This window comes from Eucalyptus grandis, chromosome 6 (assembly GCF_016545825.1).
Source record: "Eucalyptus grandis isolate ANBG69807.140 chromosome 6, ASM1654582v1, whole genome shotgun sequence".
Taxonomy (NCBI): domain Eukaryota; kingdom Viridiplantae; phylum Streptophyta; class Magnoliopsida; order Myrtales; family Myrtaceae; genus Eucalyptus; species Eucalyptus grandis.
The window spans coordinates 32425584-32447626 of NC_052617.1; the positions used below are offsets into that span (position 1 = coordinate 32425584).

Here is a 22043-nt window from a genome sequence, read left to right on the forward strand (position 1 = left end):
AATTTCACACAAATCTTAAACTCACAAGATTTAATTGGCCTAAATACTAATTATTTTTTTTATGTAATTCATGAACAAAACCTACAAAATAATCGCCGTCAAGTACTCGCTTGACAATGGCACTTCAATATTTCTTGGTGATCAATAATGAAGTAACCCAATATATATATATACATGCGCGCGCTCACATGTGCACAGCCTAAAGAAGTGTAGCAAATCGTCAAGGATGGCTACACGTTCTGCCCAAGGACAACGAATTATAGTAGGATTCGGTCAACACCTCTTCATTTTTATTTTTTTATTTCTTTCTTGCGCTCACTTCAAATTGTAATTTGCTGGATTCAAGACAGCCACAAATAGAAAACTTCAACTTTCGTGGGCTTTCCTTTCTTTTATAGCTTGACCGACTCCAGTAACAAAGAGAAAGAATGTGCCCATCTTTCCTTCTTTCCAACTTCCACCATCGAGAAACAACTTATTCGGGTTAACGTTTCGTCCAACGGGAAATTTAAGACATATTTTAACAGGAGATATGTAAAATATACACAGGCAAGGTGACACTATCTTTCATGATTTCGTACATCCAAAAACCACTGCCTTGTAATTATGCAAAGAATGAGACCCTATAATCGTATTCTTATTGATGTCTTATATAGACACGACTACTCATATCATTTTCGACTACACATCTTCGTCTTCGCAACATAGAAGCATCTCAACCACCTGTCTCATGGTGGGTCTTGCATCTCGGTCTTCTTCCACACACTTAAGAGCCACTGCAACTAAAATTTCAATCTTCCTAATGTCATATTCCCCTCTTACTCTTGGATCCACAATTTCCTCTATCCATGTGTGCGCTGGAACGCCGAGTCCCTTCTTCTCTCGTACCCACGAAGTAAATTTTTTGATCTCCTGCGCATCACTGCCCTCAATCTTCTCATGCTCTCCAGAGGGACTCCTTCCAGTGACCATCTCCAACAAGACAATGCCATAGCTGTATACATCCACTTTGGAAGTGATTGGAAAATTGTAAATCCATTCAGGAGCCATGTAACCTCTTGTTCCTCGGATTTTTGAGAAGCTCGAGTAGTTGAGGCCCTCTCTCTTGAGTATTTTAGAGAGCCCAAAATCTGCCACCTTCGGTTGGTATGTGGAATCAAGAAGTATGTTTTGTGGTTTTACATCACAATGAAGAACCCACTCTAGGCATTCCTCATGAAGATAAGCGAGTCCTCTGGCTGATCCTACGGCAATTTCAAACCTCCTGGGCCAATCGAGTTCAGTTGGGGAAAACAAATTTTCTGCTAACGAACCATGTTCCATGAATTCGTAGATCAAAAGCCGGTGCTTTCCTTCTGCACAGTACCCCCACATGTCAATCAAGTTCATGTGGTGAAGATTTCCTATGGTGCTCACCTCTGCGAGAAACTCATTCTCTCCTTGGTTAGCCTCATTGAGCCGCTTGACAGCTGTAACCCTGCAATCTGACAACACCGCCTTGTAGACAACTCCTCCACTCCCTCTTCCAATTTCTTCACTGAAATTCCGTGTTGCCTTCTTTAGTTCATCGTAGGTGAACCGTTGAAATCCAGTCAGCCCTGCATGGTATCCATCAATATGAGCTCCACCTTTCTCTGGGCGGGTTCTGTATAAGAAGCACCAAACCATTAGTACCACTATCGCCTCCACTCCAGCTATTGCCCAAGCAAAAGTGAGCAAAATCTTGACTGCCGCACTCTCTTGTCTTTTTAGATAAGTCCTTGGTAGCATAATTTCTTTGGCAGTGCATTGCAGAGTAGCATGTTCTATTTTCGGTATGTCGTAGGAGACATTCAATTTTGGGAGCTTGAAGTGGATGCTCCCGTTAACCTTGGGTGCATAGTGGCCATTCAACAACAACAACTTGGGGTAACAGTTAGAGAATTTATATTGGAAACCTAAGCAATCGCACAAATCCAAACATATCTTCTTGCACATCTCAAGAGTATAACCTGGGAAGAAGCCTTTGTCATACCCGTAAAAGTCAGAATGCGGTAACTCCACGAATTCAGTCTCAACTTTGCTATCACAGAAGCTGTTGAATTTGGGTTTGCATCCTTTAGTCCAGTCATAAAGGTTTTCCCACTCATATCCCGGAACACAAATACAACTTCGTCCCTCACTAGGATGGTACGTACACAGGCTATTAGGTCCACAAATGCCATGAACCGTGCATGGATCAGATTTTGCTTGCCATGAAACCATCCATTTCCCTCCATCAGCTTGACTGTAAACCCGAAGATTACCATCAGGATCAACTGTCAATCTTCTCTGAATTTTTGCACCATAATCAGCTGTTAAGAAAGTCAAATTATCAGATGAAATGAAATTCCCATAGTGATCAAGCATGGCGACTCTACTATCATTATAACTGGATCTTCCAGCCTGCCAACTGTTAAGCCATGGATTTGGCCAGTAGACGCTTGTAGTCTGGCCACTGAAGAGAAGATGGAGAAGGTTATCGTTATCAAAGTAAAGCTTGTAATATCCAGAAGAAAAGTTGCTCTTGCTTCGAGATGAAACGAGCGGTGTGTTTGAGGTGAGCTTTTGCTCTGGAAGAAGCGTGTCGGTTGGGGAGTCGAAGCTTTGCCACAAAGTGGCATGCTTGTCGTCACGAAGAACAAGATTGCCCGTGTTGAGGAGTTGCAAGTTCGTGGAGGACCTTGAGGAGGAACCTGTGTCTGTGGACCAAACTACCGTCCCCCCAGCGTCGATCAACTCAAGGTCACCATTCTCTCTTAGAGAAAGCTTGGAGAATCTTCCGTTGACAGGCTCGTCACGGTTTGCCATCCAAACTGTGGTGCAGTTAGGGATACTGCAAGATGGTTTGCTAAACCAAATTGTGAAGCAATAAGCATTTGGTCCGATGGGAAAAAAGCCTGCGGAGAAAGCACCGTCATTCGAAGTCAAAATGTTGTCCGCATTCCCAATGGAGAGAGAGGAGCCTTGATGCAAAGTGAGACGAGTAGAAGATGTGAACGAGAAGGATAAGAATAGTGATAAAGCAAGGAACAAATGTGAATTCCGGATGGCATTCATTGGCTCTTGGTGAACTCTCTTATGGGGGTTATGGACGAGATGATAAGAGATTGTGCTTCAGTTATATAGCACAATCTGTTGGTGGGGACATTTGGCGTTATGGGCGCTGATTAAAAATATCACAGTAGAGAGAATTCTGTTAGAACACCAAGGCATACTTTTGACAGGTCAATTGCTGACCAGAACATTTTTTTTCCTCCCAAGTCGCCATCATTTCTTGGACGATGGAAGAGGTTCCCATGGTTGCTGAATTTGTCCTATCACGGCGAAGACTTCCATTCAAAATTCGACGATTGTCCACTAGTTAGATTTATACTAACCAAATTAACCCCTAAAATGACGGCTCCAAATAATCTCGCTGCATAGTTATCTGTCCAAATGTCGATTGATGTATGTCATTATGATTTAACTTTTAGCACTTGGCCTATGGCTAGTTATGACTCTTACTTCAAGGAGAGACGCAGAGAGTGTCAAATTGAATGAAATGGATCTTATAGGTTTCATATTCGACATCAATAAAAAAAAATTGCATCATATAGGATATTGGTTTGATTAATAGCTCGATCTTAATATATGTAATGGGGAACCGCCATCGGGAAGGTAGGAGACTTTCCAAGTTGCACAACAAAATTGAAAGTCATCAGAGAGAGAGAGAGAGAGAGAGAGAGAGAGAGATTGTCATTTATTGACAAGATCATCACTGGCAGTTGAGTCTGCGCCAGTGAATTCTAATTCTTCTACTGTGGAGAGACTGCTTGACCACCAGGCGTAGGATTTTTTAGGTTCTCTTCTAAGTTGTATTCCGTGGTGCGGCAATGACTTGCTTGTGTAAAATGAACAGTGGTTACAGTTTGAATCAAACATTCTGTCCATAAATTAATTTATAATTTGTAATTATTTGAAATTTGAATAAGAGCCTTAAACTTTGAAGGGAATGTAGAAAATTACTTTTTGCATAAAATTAATTCTAAACAAACACATTTTTGAAGCCACAGCTTACTATCAATTATTTGATAGTAACCAAAAGACAAGATACGAGTCCAGTCATGAGTCATAGGCATTGCAGAGACAATCTAGTTTGAAAGTAAAGCCTAAGAAGGGCACATGACTCAGTATTCATAGCTTGCTTCCATTTTAATAAGTGAAATGACACAATTAATTTCTTCATTTTTACCCAATCTGCAATATTATTTTAATTCATTCATTTGATCATTTTATTATATTTAAATGTTTAATTTAGTCCTGATCTTTCAATTTGTTCAATATAGTCCCTCAACTTTCCCAAAAAAAAAAACAAAAAACAAAATTCTTGATAATTACACAATTGCATGGATTTTAGAGTATTGTTTCATTTCAATCCATTTCCTAAATCAACAAAAAGAATTGCTATATTTTTATCACTTGTCTACCATATTTTTTGTTTACAAGTATTATCGATAGTTCCATTTAAATTTTTTTAGCTTATGATCGCTACAATTGTATAAATGGAGCCTCATTTAAAGTTACCTGGGGTGGATATTCCTACTATTCTAATTTCTTAATTTACAGATGTAATTAAATTTAATTAAGTAAACATGAAACATAAAAAAAAAATTGAAACTTTTTATCTATCTAAAAATTATGCAAAAAAATCTATGTTAATATAACTATAAGATCTATAGATAAATTAATATCTTAATTAACAAATTTTATGGAAAAAAAATGTTTTCAAAATATGAATCCAATATAACTATAAATGATGTTAAATTCTTAGTATTATAGAGATCACAAGTTAAAAAAAAAAAATTAAATAGCATTATAGTAATATTTATAAAGACCAAATGGTAAAAATGTCGTAACAATATAACATATTTTTTTGTTAATTTAAGAAATAAATTGAAATGAAATGATATTCTAAACTCTAGGCAACAGTATAATTATATAAACGTGTTAATAGTACCAGCAAACTGATTTGACTTTGTTATGAAAGTTGAGTGATTAAAGTGAATAAAATGAGAATTGATGGATTAGATTAAATATTTAGAAATAGTTTAAGAACCATATGAACGTATTAAAAGCCCACTGATGACTTTGTATCATTTTTTTTAGCAGGGTCTTTTGCAAAAAGACATATACTATTACCATCGTAAGTATATATATTTTCATAATGTGCCATGCCAGCACAATCTAGATGAAAATAGTGCGCAATCATGGGCATTTTTTTTAAAGACCATCGTATATAATGCCTCTCAAAAAGTCAACGAATTTTTTTGTGGCAACTGGGAATTTTTATTGAAGAGGGACACCCTAAGCTACAATTATTCATTGTTATACGACATATACGAAATCGTTTATTCATTAGCTTATTTTGTGCCAATAATTTAATGTGACATTTTCTACATATAGCTGTGATGTCAGAGTATTTCTTATTTTAAAAATAGGGATGTCAACGGTTGGAGATGTGTTATGGTCATTTATCCACAGACGTCCACACAGAGTACCTGCAACTGACCCATAATGTCCATTATTGGACAACTAAGATGTCTTCTGTAATTTAAGAATGAATACTTCGCTCATGTTATAGTTATTTTTGTATTCAAGCTACACATGCTACGTAATTTACCTACACGTTTCGCATCTTCCACCATAATTACTAATATCAAAAGGTCCTGATACATAAAAATACATTTTATATATAATACTTTCCTTTTTTCTTGTTAAATTGAAACTGATTAAATTTCTAAACTGAAAGCTATAGTCAAAGTATCATATTGTCAACACCTAAATTCTAGCGGCCCAATTAGTCATTGTCGCAACCTACCCCTCGGAGGAAAGAATATGTTTAGGGGTATTGCCTAAAGAACGAACCTAAGGCCATGATTAGGCACGAGCTAAGGCCATGATTAGGCACGAGCTCTCCCAAGTCCATGCCTCATGCCTATTGGTAAAACCACCTATAGTTCATTGAGGTCCATTGAAGGTAAGTAGAATCCCTAGCTCTTGACTAGGGCGACACATTATGTTACTGAATTGAACATGAGCTCACTCATGTTCTACCATGTGTATGATGTCATCGAGTGTCTTTTGTATGATTTACTAATGTTTTAATTGTCCACGTGTGAATACACTCCAAGTCACAACAGAGTTCTACTTGGTTGTGAGACCGATCTTAAAGCGTGACGATATAGGCCTTGCTTGGTCTCGGGTTAGTATTGAGATGTGCCGACTTCGAGCCTTATGTGGTTCCAAGTCGGTGCTAAGATGGGACAGCTCAAGTTGTTAGGAAAATCTCTTATGATGTTTTGAAGATAACAAAATAAATCAAAGGCTACTAACATATTTAATTGTTGAGTAACAGACTATGCAGATGATAGAACATGTAAATGATATTATCAAAGTCTATACTTGGAAGAGCCAGAAGACTGAACGTAACACATGTCCAAAGTCTATTATGAAGATTTCCAAACTTTTGTGTCAAAGTTTGAAGATTGCCAGACTTTAGTATCAAAGTCTGTTATACATCAAAAGTCTGCCCACTCTGACATATTCCAGACTGAACGTGAATAAAGAACCAAAATATAGACTTTATACTGAAACTGAACTCATTCAGACTGACGTGCAAATTGTAAAGTCTATTGCACTCAGACTCTACCTCAGACATAACGTAGCAAATTCAGTACGAAACAACTTAACAGAATGTAACATAAGCCCTAAACATATAATGGCTAGTGATTTGGTTTGGATTCTACATCAAGATTGATTTGATTGATTCAATCTAATTGATTGACAATTGGATCTTGAAGACAAAAACTTTATATATGAAGAAGCTCTACTTATGGAAACCAAGATTCTATTTGTATAGGCGATCAGAATCAATTTGGAATTCTACTTTTGTCACTCAACGGCTACCAAATCTTCTAGATACAAATCTGTCCAATGGGTAGATTGGAAGACGATCCTCGAGATACTGTCCATCAGCTAGTTTGGAAGTGGAGGAGTATTTAAAGAGATCAAGGACCGACGAGCAAGTAAGAGACAGAGCGTAGAATTTATAATTCCAAAGTTTGAGCGATCTTCGATCATATACTTGTCTTTGGTGAACTTAAACGTTTGTGATCGCGAGAGAAATACCAAAAGAGTAACTTAGTGAGATAGTGTGATCTACCACTAATTGTTTGCACCCAAAGTTGTAATCTCTTGTTAATTGCATAATGAAATCCAGCTAAAAGGCTGTTAGCATGGGAAAGTGGACGTAGGCTTGATCTAAGCCGAACCACTATAATTTTTGTATTCTTGTTCTCTTCCATCAACTCCTTTATTTTGTTCGTAATTCTATTTAGCTGTTAAAATTTGAATTCGCTCAAAGTTTGTTATTCTTTGGACTCGTTTTCAAAAGTCTGTTGTTCTTTAGACTTAGATTCAAAAGAAAAATATTTCTACTGTTCTTTCACGAAAAAAAATTTTCACACCTATTCACCCCCCCCCCTCTAGGTGTTCATACTAACACTTTCAATTGGTATCAGAGTTAAGTGCTCAGTTTATAAAAGTGTTTTTACTTTTGAGCTAAAAATCTTCTATAGCTAGTATCTTGGCACCTAGACTTATGGAAGGGCAAAGCATCACCAGGCCACCATGTTTTGATGGAAAGGAATACAACGCGTGGAAGAACAAAATGAATGCATTCCTAAGATCCAAAGATCCCTTGCAATGGGATGTTGTGGAAAAAGGAATCAATCCCACTATTGCGTCTACATTAAATAAGAATGGCAAAGACAAAGAAACCAAACCCCATGCTCCTATGTCTCGGACGGAGATGTTCAAAAGAGAAGCTCTTGATGCAAAAGCTATTTATTCTTTATATTGCCCATTGTTTCCTGCTGAATATAACAAAATCTCTTCATGTGAAATAGCAAAAGAAGTTTGGGATAGACTTCATGTTACATATGAAAGGACTGATCGTATAAAAGAGACGAAAGTAAACTTCCTGCTCCTCTGTTTCCCTTTTTTTTCTAAAATAAATATAAATTATACTATTATTTTGTTTAAAATTTAATTTAATTAATTTTTATATTATATTAAAATTCAAATTATGCCAAAAGGACATCGTTTTGGCTGATTTAAGAGTTCTATTTTGGCCAACACCCGAAACGATGTCGTTTGGGTGAATTAGAGCTAACTTAGCTCTCTGGCGAGCCACCTCGGCGAGAAATATTAATATTTAAATGACACGTATGATTTCTAGCTGGCTTCGTCAAAGGTGGCACTCAGGTGTCCCACTTTTCTTCAAATGTGGCACTTAAGTGTACCTTTCGTAAGTTATGACACTTAAGTATCCCTTTGGGCAAAGTTATGACACTTGTAGTGTTCTTTTCTCATGAAAATATAAAAGGGAAATAGGACGACGACGCGCCTGGGACGTCGTGAAAATAACCCCATCACTTGTGACCCTAGGGATGGAGTCAGGGTTGTTACATTTTTGGTATCAGAGTTAGGTTATTACCTAGAGTGATAAGGTGCGTTGGAAGTCATGGGATAGTTAGCTAGGAAAGCACCCTGTGGATATGATTATTACTTGGTTTTCTTATAGAAGATTTTGATCCCTAACCCCTTATTGTGTTGTAGAAAGCCTTTCTAGAATTCCTATAATTGCAACATGATTACTCAGGGGCAGGTGCCATGAGAGGAAAGTCGACTCAAGGCTAAAAGAGTTCCAAAGGGAAGTCAAAAAGGACCATTGACTAGACAGAATTCTGTAAGCTCTTGAGACCATTGGAAGTATAATGGGGCAACAAGCACAGCACCAAGTGGCTTCTGCTTCTGGGAATGCCTATATAGCTAGAAACGGAAGCTAAAATGGCGAACGTCCTATGCAAGGACTAGTGGAGCAATTCCTAAAGCTGCAACTCCCGAGTTTTGCTGGGATAGGAGATCCCAAAGAAGCCGAATCATGGGTCAAGAAGTTAGAAAAGATATTTTCACTTTTTAAGGTGTTCTGATAAAGATAAGGTAACCTTGGCAATGTACTAGCTCGAAGGTAACGCCAATCACTAATGGAAGGCAACGCAAGGAATGGTATTCCCTTCTAATACTGATATAACTTGGAATGCTTTTATTGAGTCGTTCAATGGAAAATATTTTCTGAATGTGCTCGTGACAAGGAGATAGTGCAGTTCTGCAACTCCAACAAATCAACATGACAGTTGATCAGTATGAGGCAAAATTTGCCGAGTTGTCAAGATATGCCCCCAAGTTGGTTAAGGATCCAATGAATAGAGCGAAGAGATTTCGAAATAGCCTGAAACCTGACATCTGGAATTTATTAGTGCCACTAAACCTCAAAAACTACAGCAAGCTATATAAGAGAGCCCAGCTAATAGGAAGAGATTTTCTTAGAGCGAGCTACTATAATCAATTATCCAAGAGGGCCTTACCATCCAACCTCTCAAGTCAATCAACATCGTGACAAGAGATTGAGACAAGAAGAAAAAAAGCGTTCATTCACTTCCGACAAGAAGAGTAAGACCTTGAGGCCAACCTTCACTCCAAGGGATGTATGCCACAATTGCGGAAAACAACATGGTAATACTTCATGCTTGACTCGAATGGGAGCTTGTTTCAGTTGTGGTAAGCAAGGCCACATCATCAGAGATTACCCACAACGACGGCAAATGATGCCATTGCAACAACCACAAACGATGTTGCAAAACAAAGCACCGCAATACAACAATTTCCAACATCCACCAACTCTAGGAAAGGTTTATGCAATCACTCATGAGGAAATGGAAAACTCCAAGACCGTTGTTACAAAATGAAGTACTATTCACTATAGAATGCAAAGAGAGTAAGATTGTTATAAATAAATAAGAGGAAGCAATGGATTTGGTTGTGTAAGCCATGTACGAAACTGACATCATTATAAGAATAGACTATATTTAGGGAATGCCTTATTTTATCAGAGTGCGCAGCGAAAGTGTGATTCAGCCAGAAATACTACTAAAAATCAATGTGCTACAATCGACAAATGATCAAATCAAGAGAAACATTCAAACGCTAGAAGACATGTTACGAACTTGTGTTATTGACTTCAAGAGAAGTGGGATGAGCACCCACTTCTCGTTAAGTTTGCCCATGATAGTAGTTTCAGGTATAGCATTGGCATGGCTCCATTTGAGGCACTATTTGGTCGAGCTTGTAGAACTCCAACTTGTTGGAATGAGGTCGGGGAAAAGAAGTTTACTAGTCCTGAGTTGGTGCTACTTACTACTGAGGCAGTACATGTAATTAGAAAGAGACTTAGAGCCACCTAAAGCAGGCAAAAAAATTATGCATATAAGAGACAAAAGCCTCTAGAACTCTAAGTAGGAGACCACATGTTCCATAAGGTGTCTCCATTAAAAAGTATGTCTTGTTTTGGTGAGAAATGTAAGTTAAGTCCACGGTACATAGGACCCTTTGAAATCCTAGAAAGGATAAGGAATATGGCCTATCGGTTGGCATTACCACCGAAACTTGCTTAGGTACATTACGTATTCCGTGTGTCATATTGAGAAAATATGAGCCAAATCCGATACATGTGCTCAACTTCAAAGAGATTAAGGTAGACGACCAAGGGTCATATATTGAGAAGCCAGTGCAGATCATGGACAAACGTGAGCAAGTAATCGAAAACAAAGTCATTCCCTTAGTAAAAGTCCTATGGAAGTACCATGGAATAGAAAAGGCTACTTGAGAAAGTGAAGAAATCATGAGACACAAGTACCCTCACTTATTTTGAGTACTCGGGTACGTTATGAAATTTTGGGGACGATTTTTTTTTGGGGGGGGGGGGGGGGGAATTGTAACATCCTCAATTTCGACACCTATTTTAGTCCCAACTAGGAGGCTAAGCTAGATAGGCCTTGAATTAGTCAAACCTTCCCAAAAAATGTGTGAACAAGCGTGAAAAGCATTAAATGAGGATGATGAGTGTGGAGGCTTATGTGTCCCAAGTAATTAATGAAGGGAGGGTGACTCATGACCTAAAGAAATGATAGCGAGTGATCTTGCAAGCCAATAGAGCACCACCTCTCCTCCATAGACTTGTTACCTTGAGTTTCATAGGTTTTGACTTCCTAGTTTTTCGAAACTACTGGACCTTTCCTACTTTCCAATTTTATAGAGCTCTTTGTGCTTTTAATTTGGAGAAACTTCTTTCATAAAAGTTGTTCAAAACATCTTAACCTATAACATGCTTAAATTTTCGATTTTTCTGAGATGAGATGGTTAGGCAGAAGGCCCAATCAATGACCATTTAGAACCCACCCAGTATAGTGAATTGGTAACCAAGTTGCTTTCTTGAATTTTTATAAAATATTCCCTTTCAAATTTAGATATGCTTCATTCACAAAATTTTTAAATGACATTCATATCTATAACATATTAAAATTTCAACAACAAAAAAATCGTGAAGATTTGGATTTCGAAATGAATCTCTCTATGACTGTTGAATCTGCTCGATGGACGAATTTTTGGGTTGTGTTCAATGATTTGTTGCTCTTCCCACAAAACGAATTTGGCTTGGATTCCTCATGAAAAATGTTTTCTAAGGTCTTCTCTACAATATATTAAAATTTTATAATTTTCCGAGCACGTTTGATAAGGTAACGATATTGATTTTGAAAGTTACTCAAAACTATTTTTGTCTTAGAGTGGGAGAACCATGCGCCCAACTTAGAGGGGAAGGGAGTTGCATGCCTAACTATGGGAGGAAGCATTGTCAACATCTTAGGTGTCTATCTTAAGATTATGTAATAATGCCAAAAGATTTGCTTTGGTAAATAAGTTAGTGATTTATGGCTTAAGTGAACCATACCATGGAAGGTTCTAGAATGCTTGGCTTAATAAGCAAGAAAAAGCATGAAAAATGTCACAAAAATCCAAGATTTATATGGCCATATCTTAGGCATTAAAAAATGAAGGGATGAATCACTAACTTGGGTGGCCATTTGAGGATTTAATCATCATTACATAAGATTTTCCTTGGAGATTAAGTTAGGCCAAGTAATGATGAAATTGTGACTCACAAACTTACGTGGACCAATTGAGAGTGGCTTGGAGAATAAGTAGCACGTGTTCCTTGAAGACTAGTCCTTAAATGAAGGTATAACTCACTAACTTAGGTAGCAATGAGAAGATTTGGTGATCATGATGATAGGATCTTCCTTGATGAATAAGTTAGGGCCATCAATGAAGCTTAGCCTATAAATAGGAGGAGCTCCCATTCATTTTAACCAGCTTACACCCCTTGCCATTCGCCCATCTTCCTCATCCATTTCCTCTCTCAGCCTTGCTCACCCATTACCTCACAAGACAATCCTCTCTTAGTAAAACCACCTATAGTTCATCGAGGTTCATTGAAGGTAAGTAGAACCTTTAACTCTTAGCTAAGGCGACACATTACGTTATTGAATTGAACATGAGCTCACTCATGTTCTACCTTGTGTATGATGTCATCGAGTGTCTTTTGTATGATTTACTCATGCTTTAATTGTCCACGTGTGAATACACCCTAGGTCACGACGGGTTTCAACTTGGTTGTGAGACCGGCATTGAAGCGTGATGATACGAGCCTTGCTTTGTCTCAGGTCGGTATTGAGATGTGCCAACTTCGAGCATTATGTAGTTGCAGGCCGATGCTAAGATGGGTCGGCTCAAGCTGTGGGTAATGTACGTGCTCAGTTCATCATTCAATTTATTTTTTCTAGGTCATGACATACACTTGCATAAGCATGCCTTCGGATTTTTCTTGCAAGGGCTAACAATCAAAGATAAGATTTGAACTTGTGTAAATGCTTGCTTGTGTGGTCACATGAAGAAACTAGCCGTCACCAATGGATTTCGAGACGTTACCACCACCAATGGATTTTGGGCGATTTCACCACCAATGGATTTCGGGGCGATACCTAGTGGATTCCGGAAAAACTGATGGATTTTGGTTGATTAATAAATAAATCCTGTGTGTTTGACCATATAATATTCATGTTCATACGCTATTTGCCATTGCCTTGACATTGAAAGTCGCGTGCATATTATATATGCTATTATTCAGGTCTTGAGAGTCACGTGCATATCTTGTATGCCATTATATGATGTTGGTCATGTCCCTTTTATAAATATTCAAGGACTCTTGCTTGTTTTAGTCAAGGAAAGCATGTGTTATACTGTTGATTTACCACCGGCACTTATTCAAAGTCGAGACTTGCATGTTGATTCGGTGATGAGGTGTCATCCTAACCATGATCTAGTGGTTTTACTTACTAAGTCAATGATTAACCCCGTTGTTTTTTCAGAATTGTAGGTATGGAGGAGTTGGTTAGAAGAGCTAAGATTTACCTGGCCTTTTGAAGATGTAGTGATTATAAATATATCGACCCAAGATAGAAGAGTTTGCAAATATAATTGATGTAATTATATGTTTGTAAATGATTGTTTTCCTGATTGTTTATTGTTGTCTAGGTGTTGTTTGTAATGCTTCCGCATGTGTTTAATGAAAAGATAAAAAGGAAACGGGACGACGACGCGCCTAGGATGTAGTCAAAATAACCCCCGTTGCTCGTGACCCTGGGGATGGAGTCGAGGTCGTTACACCCACTAGCTTTCATAGCTAAATATTATCTGACTCTTACCTGAAAAAATAAAATAAAATTTGTCCGACCAAGTACAAACTTCAAAGTTTAACCTTCTTCTACCAAAACAATTTATTTGAACCTTCTGTCTAGCCTAGTTTCACTAAAGATATTTCTAAGTGAAGGATTCATTTCGTTAAGACCTATAAAAAATTATCCCTGAGAAAAATCGAATGTGTAAACCTTGTATCATGTGACATATTAGCATGATGTCACCATTCAATCAAGTATTTTTTTTAACAGTATAATCTAGAAAATCAAGACAAATGATAATATTTTACTTCTATGATCAAATGGATGACACTGAATCAATATCCCTCACATGATGTATATCGTTCATGGAAATTTTGTCCTTGCTTAGCGATTCCATGCTGGTAATTGTTGCTTCAATTGCTATGCAATAAGTAACAAAGATGAATAATTGTGGGCCGAAAGATATCAAGATGAATGATTGGGCTCATGGAGTGCCCTATAACCTAACTAGGCATGGTTGTGTAAAATTGTATGGGCCTGATTGGACGGGGTCATAGGCCCCACAAGTATTAAGAATCTCCCTACACTCAGAAAGTTCATTATCTATACTTTTATTTTAGGGAGAGATTTCTCTTTTTGTCTCTTAAATTATATTACCTAGATTAGTTTACATAATACATCATCCATATTTACGGAATGTATAATGCATGTTGTTCTGACATACTTTTTTTCATTGATTTGACAAGCCAAACATGTGTAGTGTTACATAAATAGACCATTTTCAATCGAGACATTTCTATAGAAACAAATATATTATTGAAATATTTTCATATCATTATATAATGAGTTCCTTAATTTATCAGCAAAGGTTTCTCCGTTAGACAACTCTTAAGGAAGTCAATCATCTCTTCCTAGAATAAAAATGGAAGTACTGGTAAAATTCATAAATCTTCAAAAAAAATTTAGCAACAAATTAACAATGCGTCATTGATTTTGTACTAAAATAATGATACCTCCAGTAACAGGAAATAATTTGTTCTCCTGGAAACCCAAAATTGTTGCTTAAAATTTGTCCTAAATTAATTGTTGGAAAGACGTGAGATAATATGAAAAAATAAAAATGGTCAGAAATTTGTTGGAAAAGATGAGAAAATAAGATTAATCGTTTGAGGCGTGCAAATACTGTTCTTACTTCTTAAGATTAATTCCGCTCATCGAAATATGAAACTTAGTGCGTAACTTGGCTCTAATGGTTATCCTCTCTAGATACAATAAACCTTCTTCTATACTATGCACTAGATAATAAAAGGGACACGATAACCCAGTAAAAAGGAAAGATACATAGATAAAAAAGGAATAGTCTTAGTTTGATATATCAATGTCGCTTTCCAATTATGTTCAAAGTAACTATTTAAAAGTGAAAAAAAAAGTAAAAGAAAGAGAGAGCCATTATAAATACATGGGAAAATTTCAAATAAAGACCCAAAGTGCCATAGTTTTCTCAAAAGAGGACCTGAAGTGAAGTTTGTCTCAAATCAGGACCCAAAGTGTCATCACTTTCTCAAAAGACGACCTGAAGTAAAGTTTGTCTCAAAGAATGATCCAAAGTAGTTATTTAATCTCAAAGAAAGACCTCACTCGCCGGCCGGTGAATAGATGCATCTTCAATGTATATTCCAGTGGCCTAATTACGGTATTTTCGTCTATTTTTTTTTTTTTTTTTTCATTTTTGGTTGCCCTATTCATCGTCTTCTTTGTCTCCCGTTCACTTCTTCTTGCCCAGATCAAGAACACCGGACTTAGGGAAAGGCCAGCGAGCGCCGATCGCTGTAAGGGCCGACGAGGGTTCGACACCCATCGCCAGTAGCGAGCAAGGGCTCCATGCCCATTGCTAATAGCGGGCAAGGGTCATCAAGCCCTCGCTGGCCATGGGGAGGGGGGGCGTCTAAATTGAGGCCTTACAAGAAGGTCCTCAAGGGCAAAAGGGGTAGCCAAAGAAGTCGTCGATCTTGGAGCGGTGGTGGGAGGAAGGGATGAAGAAAGCGACACAAGCATCCTAGTCGTAGTCCTAGCAGAAGACAAGGTTGTTGATGGAGCAATGGGCGGAGGTGGGGGAGGTCGCCCCTCACGACCATCAGCAAGGTCACCCCTCGCCGACCCTGGGCAAGGGCTTGCCGACGAGGGCTTACATGCCCTCACCTGCAACCAACAAGGGCTCGATGGCCCTCGCCAACCGCAACCAAGGCCACCCTCGCTAGATCTGGTGAGCAGTCAACCTACAAACCCTTGCCCATGGCCGGTGAGGGCTTGGTGGCCCTCGCCTACTGCCGACGATGGGTGTCCAACCCTCGCCGACCCTCACCAACAGCTAGTGTTCACTAGCCCTTCCCAAGTCCGATGTTCTTGAGAAGAAGACGAACAAGAGACAAAGAAGATGATGAACAGTGCCACCATTGACTCAAAAAATAATAATAATAATAATAATAATAATAATAATAATAATAATAATAAAGAAAAAGACAACAAACAATTAAAAAGAAAAATTGACAAAAATTTCCTTGATTAGGCTACCGGAATATGCATCGAAGATGCATTTATTCACCAACCAACAAATGAGGTCCTTTTTTTTAGACTAAATGATCACTTTGGGTCCTTATTTGAGACAGACTTAACTCCAGATCATCTTTTGAGAAAATGAAGGCACTTTGGGTCATTATTTGAGACAAACTTCACTTCAGGTCCTCTTTTAAGAAAATAATGGCACTGTAGGTCTTTATTTGAAATTTTCCCTAAATACATTGATAATTAATAGATGACCATTCAAATAATGGAGGGTTCAATCAAACGTTACACAATCATTAAAAAGTTGTTATAAAACGTTACAAAACTATTATAGATTATTGGCCGACAAAAACATATACAAATTGATGACGGTTGAAAAACCATTACAAAAATAATAACTTTCAAAATTTCAAAACTATCCAAATACCCAACACCGACAAGGAACTCACGACGTGAAACGGGGAATATGGATGAGTGCAGGACACAATGGCAAAGCAGGGGACAAGCGTAAGGTTGTGGCGGCAAGGTTGATCAATAAACCATGGATTGCGTGGAGCTCCAGTAAGTAAATCGTGTCCGAAACGAAACTCTTGGAAGACCACGGAACATATCTACAGGAAGAAAAGATTTGTGAACTGTAGAGCTGGCAAAATGGGTCATAAACCCATATTATGACTTATTTTTAGTTAAATGAGTCAAGTAAAAGTTAAATATGGGTTAGAAATAGGTCTGAAAAAGTAAAGTATAAAAAGAAATGAATCTGAATGGGTTATTAGGAAACACACTTTGAACCCATGGCCTTCCCTTTTTAACTTTATAAAAATGTTTTTTTTTTATAAAAATTTGAAATTATAATATTTTTCATATTTTAATTTTCTTTTCTTTTCTTTTTCTTTTTCTCTTTTCTTCCTTCCTTAGCCAGCGGTTGGCAACAAACTAGGTGAGGCTCGATCTGGCTAGACTCGAGCTCGCCGGCATCGGGTGGAGCCTCGGCCTCACCAAATCAAGCCTCGCCCGACGCTGGTGAGCTCCGGTCTCACCAGATCCGGTGAGGCTTAGCCTCGCTAATGACTAGCGAGGCTCAAGCCTCACCGAATCGGCGAGACTCAAGCTCGTCGGCATCGGGCAAGGCCTCAACCTCAGTAGATCAGCTAGATTGAGTCTCGCCCAACGTCGACGGAGCCTAGGCCTTGCCGACGATTGGTGAGACTTGAGCTCTCCGACGTTGGGCGAGGCCTCAGTCTCGCCGAATCAAGAAGATCGAGCCCCACCCAACACCAGTGAGGTCGATCTCGCCTGTGGCCAGTCGCCGGCTATCGTTGTGGCTGGCAATCGGCCAAAGAAGAAGAAAAAAGAAAAGAGAAAAGAGAAAAAGAAAAAATAACTATTGAAATTTAAAATTATATTTTTAAAAATAAAAAAATAAAAATTCAATTTTTAAAAAATATTTTAAAAAAAATGATAAAAATTTTCCATTAAATTTGTATTGCATAAAAATTGTTAAACATTTTGTATTGCATAAAAATGTTTTACAATACTTTTTTAATAAAAAAATCATAAAAATGTTACAATTTTTAGTTATTCAATGATATGTTTACTTCAAATAAGAGAATCATGTGCATGGTCTAATTCTTTATAAATATTTCAATTTATAGGTTTTTTTAAACTTTTATTTTATTTTATTTACTATTTTTAATTTAATTTGAAATTTTAATCCAATTAGCATATAGTAGAGGTGGGTTTTCCTAAACTATTAATAGGTATTAGCAATACGGGTCGAGTTGAGTATGGATTGGGTAAGGATCGGGTTGGGTATGGATCATTTGATTTATACTACATTAATATGGGTTAACACATGTTAAATGGGTCAAATATGGGTCGACCCATTTTCGACTCAATCCAAACCTGACCCGACCCATCTATTTTACGGGTCTAGTGAACTGAACTGTATTTTCTCTCTTTTCTGCACGTCCACTTTTTTTCTCTGAAGTTCCCCTTTTTCAAAGTGAGATGATGAGGTCCTACGTATTTAGGCTCTTGTGGAGTTTTAGCATATAAAGGACCAACACCGAACGAAACCAATTAAAAACCAGTAGCGGGGATGGCGAGCGTGATCAATAATGTTCAGGACCGGAATGCGTGGTGAAGAAAACTGAGACCAAATCATGATGAGGATTTCAAGGGATACATAGGAGTGATAGATAAGATAATATATGGCGAAATCATGAGATACAGCTGGTGAGTGTGGACTCCTCCGAAGTTGAAGATCCGTGTCCACCAAATATTCCCTTTTTAAACTTCTCCTTGAGGCAAGCTTTTATTTACTCCAAGTAAAAATCTCCGTTCTGGTTGGCTAAGAACTTCATCCAATTTCACGCCAGCAACAAGAAGTCATGGTCAAACGGAGATTTTTACTTGGCCAACTTTCCTTTTAATATCATGTTCATCTCTTTCCAAACCTCATCCCGTAAACCTCAATTGGCGCCACTCAAGAGAAAGACTATATGTGCACTAGTCCACCTTATCTTGGCGCCATTGATGAAGAAAGATCCCGCATCACTAGTTCGTTGAAGTAACATAGGAAGATCATGTAACTTGCATATGATGCATGGTTTAAATATAATACGAACGCAAACTATAATATTTTTGTTTATGGGTTGGGTCGATCTTTAATTTTCTTATGCAATAAGCAATTAAATAGGTAGCTAAAGTTTAGGTGTCAGCATTATCAATATCACAACTTTACTGTTTGCTATTGTCTTAGATTACTTTCTTTTATTAAGACAGAAAACCATACAAAAGAGCGCCAAAGAATTGAGATGAAACAAATTGAAAATGAAAATGACGGGCTTATTACATCCGCGAAGTGTAGATCCGGAATCTAATAGAAAAAATCAAGCAAGCTTGTAATCTTTTGTGGGGCGCAAGTAGGAGTAGCAGTGCTCTCTTTTACCGAAAAACCCTTTTCTTTTGCTCATCCATCCATTGATATATTCGCCAATCGGTTCCTAAACTGAAACCCTCCGCCCAATGATAGGTCTCATGCTTTGGTTGAGTCCCATCGTCAAGTCTGCTTAATGAGCTCTCATTACTTAAGCCAAAGCTGAGAAGGCATAAGGCAAAGTGCTGAAGCGACTAATTGATGGAAAAAAGTGACGTGGCATGGTGGGAAGCTCCCATAGAAAAGGTCAACCGAGAAGAGATCAGCCAAATGAGGGTGCGAATGGAGGACCTTCGGGGGAGATTGCGGAGGCCAATCAATCAACCAACTCGAGGAGAGGCATTTCATCCTCATTTTCAAAAAGGTTATGAGCTGGTCCTCCTCATTTTCGATTTGTCTCATCTCGATTCTCTGGCGTCCACTTGTCCGCCTCCCTGCCAGATTAAAGATAATATCCTAAAGCAATTGCGAGATAGTAAAGATCTGATACTAATGGCAAATTCAGTGTGGGCATAATGAACAGAATGTACCTATTTATAAGGGGATGGTGATGTCGAATCTGGTATCCAATGTTTTGGGATAATCTCTTCGAGTTGTCACCTTCCACACACAAAAGAAATTTAAGAAAAGTATCGTTAAATGGAAAGGTTGATTTACCAATATGTGCATGTAAATAACTATTTTCCTATCTTCAAGGCTTAGCTCTGTATATCTCACCATATTTGCCTTTGAAATATAATGTCTATAAGTGAATATTTTATAATGAAAAAGCCAAATAAGAATTCTTATTTTGAGTAAGGCATCTAAAACATATGCTCCATTGGAAGCACAAATTGGGCAAAAATCTCTGTTGGGAAATAAAGGTCTGAAATTACCACAACTTGCAATGACTATATCTTATTTTCATTGTATGGCCAAATAAGTAATTTGGGTTACTCTATAATATGTCATTGAGATTTGTTACTATGTGGGATTCGAAGAGCATAGAAATCACTTCAAACATATCGTAGATAATATCAAAGTAACATATCGACCTTTGAAGGAATTAAATGGTCAATTAACATAAAAGCTATGCTAAAATTTATACTATCATTGCTATTTGTTATATGTAATAACAAATACGCTTTCCTAAATACTGTTTTGATAAACAAGGTCAACTTAAAAATTATTTCACAAGATATAGATCGTTAGTTTACTAGTGATCAATTTCAATGAAGTTTATTTTTCCAACTGACATGGTTGGATTTTTTTTTTTCCTGATTGCATCTATGCCAAATTAAGTATTTTGCCATTACTAAATGAAACATTTAGTATAATTTTGATGCTATTTGGTCACACCAATTATGTACTTTGAATTTTGCAAAAATAATTTTTCAAATATTAATCTTTATCATGGATCAACTCTGGACTCTTTTTGATAGAAAATTTTCAAGAGGAATGTTTTCAGCTTTTACGTTAAAGATATGGAGCACAACTTTCTAAAATATATTTTATATATCTTCCCTACACAAACTATACGATATGATAGACAGTATTTACAATCATGAAAATAAATATCAAGACTAATATTGTACGTACACAAGTCAAGACGATTCTATCATGTATTACATTAATATGCAGCAAATAACTGAAACAAGAAATTTGTTATTACTTGAGGAATGAAGACAAAACAACATTCTTAGAACTCTTTTATATCTGAAATTCCAAAATAATAGAAAATAAAAACGCAGTCCGTGATAATTTGTTTTATAAGCCCAAAAGTGAATTTATACATGAAAACCTGGTCAATAATGCATTTACTTCCAACATATTTGGGGACAAATATGCTTTTAGTCCCTATATATTTGACCCAAAATTGACCTTTTTTGGATTTTTTTCCCTTTGTGCTTGATGGTATTCGCAGCACTTGAGTCTTACCATTAGATTCCTATTAGTATAATACAAATTTTGTTTTTTGACAAACTATGGAATATGTTGGTCCTCCCTGTAATTTTTGCCAAAATTCATTTGTCCACGTACTATGAATCATTCAGTTTAGTAATTGAAGTAAGGATGACTCCTTCATTCAAACAAAAAGTAAACTTAAACCCATTTAAAGAGCCAAACCAAATAATTAATATTTTAATTTAGGCACTTAATCATTATATCAAATGGAAAAATATAATTTTTTTTTAATATAATGGTCAAAGAGTGTGCATTACTCCACTATATACAAAATTAGCGACTAATCACTCGATAATGATGCATTAAAAATAATAATGCTATTCATGTTTTATTGTATCGCTTTTAGGATGATGAATGTATGGTAAAATCAAACTCTATCTCACTTGCTATGTGCAGATCACACCATATTTTTCAGGATGGAAAGGTCAAAGGATGCCAAACCTAGTTTCTGCTTTATATCAATATTGTTTTCCTATGGGTCAGGCTATTAATCTGTCCAATTTAAGAAATTTGTTCAGTGTGGGCTGCCCTCGAAACTTGAGAAAGGAATATGGCCAATGAATTGGGAAATCCTGAAGTTGAAAAGACAGAAGTATTTGTGCCTTACCATCTAACTGGGGATCATCTGAAAAAACATATATTTTCTTAGATCTCGGTTATGGTGAACGAGAAATTGGAAGACTGGAAAGAAAAGTTTATGTCAAAAGTAGGCAAGGAAATCTTATTGAAAGAAGTAGTTCAAGCTCTACTGTAATATGCAATGTCAATTTTATAACACTCGTTTTTGTCAGGCCATGGTGGAAAAGCAGTGATCCAAAATCGGGGCTCCACCAGAAGTTTTTGTTTTTGCTTAAGATGAGAAACGATCATGGTGGGCTAGGTTTAGGGAATTGATCTCCTTT

At 37.2% G+C, this 22043-nt stretch overlaps 1 protein-coding gene across 1 annotated transcript; it reads right to left on the reverse strand.

Moving 5' to 3' along the window:
* Window positions 1–681: 681 nt before the first annotated feature.
* LOC104451838 (putative receptor protein kinase ZmPK1) lies at window positions 682–3078 on the reverse strand. Its single transcript, XM_039314506.1, has one exon. It carries the CDS (start codon window positions 3076–3078, stop codon window positions 682–684), a length of 2397 nt encoding a protein of 798 aa, XP_039170440.1.
* Window positions 3079–22043: the final 18965 nt, after the last annotated feature.

Excerpts from the sequence above, each read along its gene's own strand:
- LOC104451838 (XM_039314506.1), bottom strand. The coding sequence starts at position 3,078 with ATGAATGCCATCCGGAATTCACATTTGTTCCTTGCTTTATCACTATTC.